At 49.9% G+C, this 3,570-nt stretch overlaps 1 protein-coding gene across 1 annotated transcript in view; it reads left to right on the top strand.

The window, feature by feature from the left end:
• Tbx19 (T-box transcription factor 19) overlaps positions 1-1,737 on the top strand; it is an 18,774-nt gene extending 17,037 nt beyond the window's left edge. The window contains exons 7-8 of the mRNA XM_021199275.2: positions 371-506; positions 1,446-1,737. Of these exons, the coding sequence (XP_021054934.1) occupies positions 371-506; positions 1,446-1,737 (428 nt within the window). The remainder of the gene's footprint in view (positions 1-370; positions 507-1,445) is intronic.
• Positions 1,738-3,570: the final 1,833 nt, after the last annotated feature.

Here is a 3,570-nt window from a genome sequence, read left to right as displayed (position 1 = left end):
CTGCCTCTGCCTCCCCAGTGCTGGGATTAAAGGCGTACGCCACCACTGCCAGGCGTTATGGCCCATTCTTGAAGGGTAGTCAACACGATGAAGGGAGTCAGGCAGGTGTGCATTGCACAGGGTAAAGTGCCCTCTCTTCCCCTCAGGCTTGTGGATAAAGTGATGGCGTCGAGGCATTTGGGAAGGTTATCAACTCAGTAGCACCTGGGCCATAGTTAGCATTCAATAAACACAACCTTCCTATTTTGTCTGTGTACTTCAGAAGCTGCCAACAAACGGCTATGCCTGTGGCGTAAACTGCCTTGAGATAAAGTCACTGGCTGTTGTCTTTACATGTCCTGTCAACTGAACTGTTGTTATTTCCCCAAAGTGAATTTGATAGAAAGCGCAAGCAACAATCTGCAAGTTTTCTCGGGACCTGACAGCTGGACGTCCTTATCCTCCACACCCCATGCCAGCATCCTGTCTGTACCCCACAGCAATGGCCCAATCAACCCAGGGCCCAGGTAAGAGGAGCGCCAGGAACGCGCTCACAGGGGAGGACTCTGTGCATTGCTTCCAGGATGTGCCTGTCTAAGTCACTGTTCTGACATTAAGCTAATAGGAAATGAAGGTGACCATGGATGGCTCTTTTGCTGATGGAGACAGGGTGAAAGTCCCTGTTCAGCAATAAGCTCTTAATTTTGTGGCCATATCATTTATGGGTTGGGATGATGATGTAATGGGTCCATCTCTCCAGGCTTTGGACCAGGGAGCAGAGTTGAGAGGCGAGGCTCTGGGATGTGAGAATGATAGAAACACCACGTATGGAGTACTGATGGCTTGGCCCTGCATACAACAATCTTCACGGTGTGCAGAACTGTTTCTTCATTTTTTGAGGATGTAGAAGATGGGACTCAGAGATAGGAAGTAACTCGACCAAGGTCACAGTGCTAATGATGGCAGAAGAGTCACAGCCAAGGGCTTCTGGAAACAATGTCCCCCTGGTCTGTCACACATTCCCTGCTTGGCCAGGGAGGGACCATGTCACAGCTCATACAGTCCAAGTCCCTTTCATTCACAGTTTTAACTATCGTAGACAGCTGGGAGGGGGGTCTCAGAGAGATGAAACACTGTTTGAGATTGAGTAACTTATTACTAGCAGGGTCAGCACCAGAATCTAGCCCGTTTTTCTTTCTTTCTTTCTTTCTTTCTTTCTTTCTTTCTTTCTTTCTTTCTTTCTTTCTTTCTTTCTTTCTTTCTTTCTTTCTTTCTTCTTTCTTTCTTTCTTATTCACTACATCTATATTTCACTGTGGCTCTTGGATTTCTTCTTAAGAAATAGAGACACAGTCACTGCCAGAAGTCCTCCTGGGAATATCGCTGGCCCTCTCAGCAATGTGTGCTTGTTGGTAGTGTTTCGTTGCTAAAGCATCATCTCTGATTCCCATCTCTCCATTTCTGCAGCCCCTATCCGTGCCTGTGGACCATCAGCAATGGAGGTGGGGGCCCCGTGGCATCGGGCTCAGAGGTGCATGCCAGCACCTCAGGAACGTTTCTCCTTGGGAACCCTGCTGTCACTTCAGCTTCCTCTCTGCTCCCCACCCAAGCGACCACTTCACCCGGTGTGGAGGTCTTGGGTGAGCCATCACTAACCAGCATCGCTGTGTCCACCTGGACAGCCGTGGCCTCACATCCCCTCCCAGGCTGGGGTGGCCCAGGCGGAGCTGGGCGCCATTCTCCCTCTTCATTGGAATGAAGGCGGAATCCCAGGAGCCGCAGCCAGCAGAGAACTATCTGTATTTGTGTGCATAGCAACCTAATCTGATGATTCCAGAGAGTTGACGTCAGGGTCTTTTGACCCAGAGGCCTGGATCGGTGTGTGGTGATGCCCAAAAGCCTCCGGGAGAAATGGTTTAGTCTAGGTGATGCTGATGTTATTACTTGTGTTTCTCATCACTCCTTGTGGCTCTCCTGCTTCCTCTGAGTTTATTGATCTTGGCCATGCTTAGGTTGCAAAGTCATCTTTGTCTAAGTGCCCTTGCTCCTTACTCTCAAGCCGTTCTGGGAAGCCTCACTTCCTTTTTGTCTGGAGTCAGTGCATGGTGTTGAGGAGAGCTCAGAGTCTGCCTATGGAGGCTGCTGCTTCTTAGCTTTGTGCAGACTTGGAAAGAATGTGTGGCCCTAAGACCCCAGCTGGCTTCTGCATTGAGACCTAGAGAAGACGAGATCGCCCATAATGTTAACAACAGCAAGCTAGTACTAACGTCAGTCCCGTGCTGTTCACAGAAGTGTGCTGGCAATTCAGGAAATGAGGCTAAGCCCTCACTAGGCCATCATTAGTGGCTCCCATTGCCTACAGAATGAAGTTCCATGACCCCATATTCTTAAGACAGCCTCTACCATTGGGCGTTGCTCCGTGTCTCCATCTTTGACTCCTGTTAACCTTTCAGCACCCTCCACTCGAGGCAGACAGCTTTCCTTACTCTGCACACTTGCTTCCTTTGCTTGAAGCACCCTCTCTCCTGTCCCACCGGTGTGAATTGTACCAGCTTGGCCAGGACTGGTTGAAAGGCCACTCTGCTGTCAATCACTTGAGGTGATATTTGGCTATCTCTGTCCCCTGCTTTCCCTCCATCTTTACCTCAGGCATAGAGTTCACCTCATTCTGCCTTATATTTCTGTGAGTGTATCTGTCTCCCTCATAGACTGTGAGCCTCTTGAGGGTGAGAGCTAACCCTCCTCATCATGCCCATAGCCCCTGGTACTGTGCCTTGACTACCGTAGGTGCCCAATAAACATTTGCTGAATTGAGTTGCTGTGATGTGTGTGTTTGCCAAAAGGACTGTGCTGAGTCGACTGGGAGGGAGATGTCTGACACTAGCCTGTGACACAGAAGCAAGTCATTGTGGAAGCCAGGGGCATGCCAGATCCTCAGTCTCCTCATCTGAGGCACAGCCAGTTCTGTGATTGCTAGGATACATGGGAACGAGCGAGCTTGAGCCCTTATGTCCAAACATGGCTCTCTGTGTTTGCTGTGCTGGGATCCCTGAGACACGTATAGAACTATAGATTCCCGCGGATGCCCCATATCTGTGGGAATAGAATCTCTGGGCTGAGATTCAGGAATCTGTACTTCCAAAATCCTGGGAAGTAGTTGAAGAACGTTCATTTCAAACAGAGAAGAAGAAGGGGGAATATTCCGGTCTTTAGTTCATGAACTTCAACTACCCCAACCGAAGTCATTGCTGGCGTCAGCGAGCACAGACACCATCTCCCCATTCATCTCTTCTGCTCTTACCCACTGCTGGCTGCGCTCATCACTGTAGGAGCGCACTCTCCAGACCTTAGTGTTTCACACATTGCCATCAGCCTACACTAACTGAGCAGTCCTCAGGCTGCCAGTGAGGTAGCACAAAGCTCCACCGTAGCGGAGGCCCAGCGGTCCCACTACTACCCCATCAGCTGAGCTCTCTCCACACTAAAGCTGTGGGTGCCATCCACAGCATTGCTGGGTCTTTGGCTCTCCCCGTAACATGTGACTAATTGAGTGAGGTTCTTTTAAAAATAGACCTCAGATCTCTGGAAACAA

The sequence above is a fragment of the Mus pahari genome, chromosome 5 (genome assembly GCF_900095145.1).
Source record: "Mus pahari chromosome 5, PAHARI_EIJ_v1.1, whole genome shotgun sequence".
NCBI classification, from domain to species: domain Eukaryota; kingdom Metazoa; phylum Chordata; class Mammalia; order Rodentia; family Muridae; genus Mus; species Mus pahari.
This window is presented reverse-complemented; position numbering and strand designations above follow the sequence as displayed.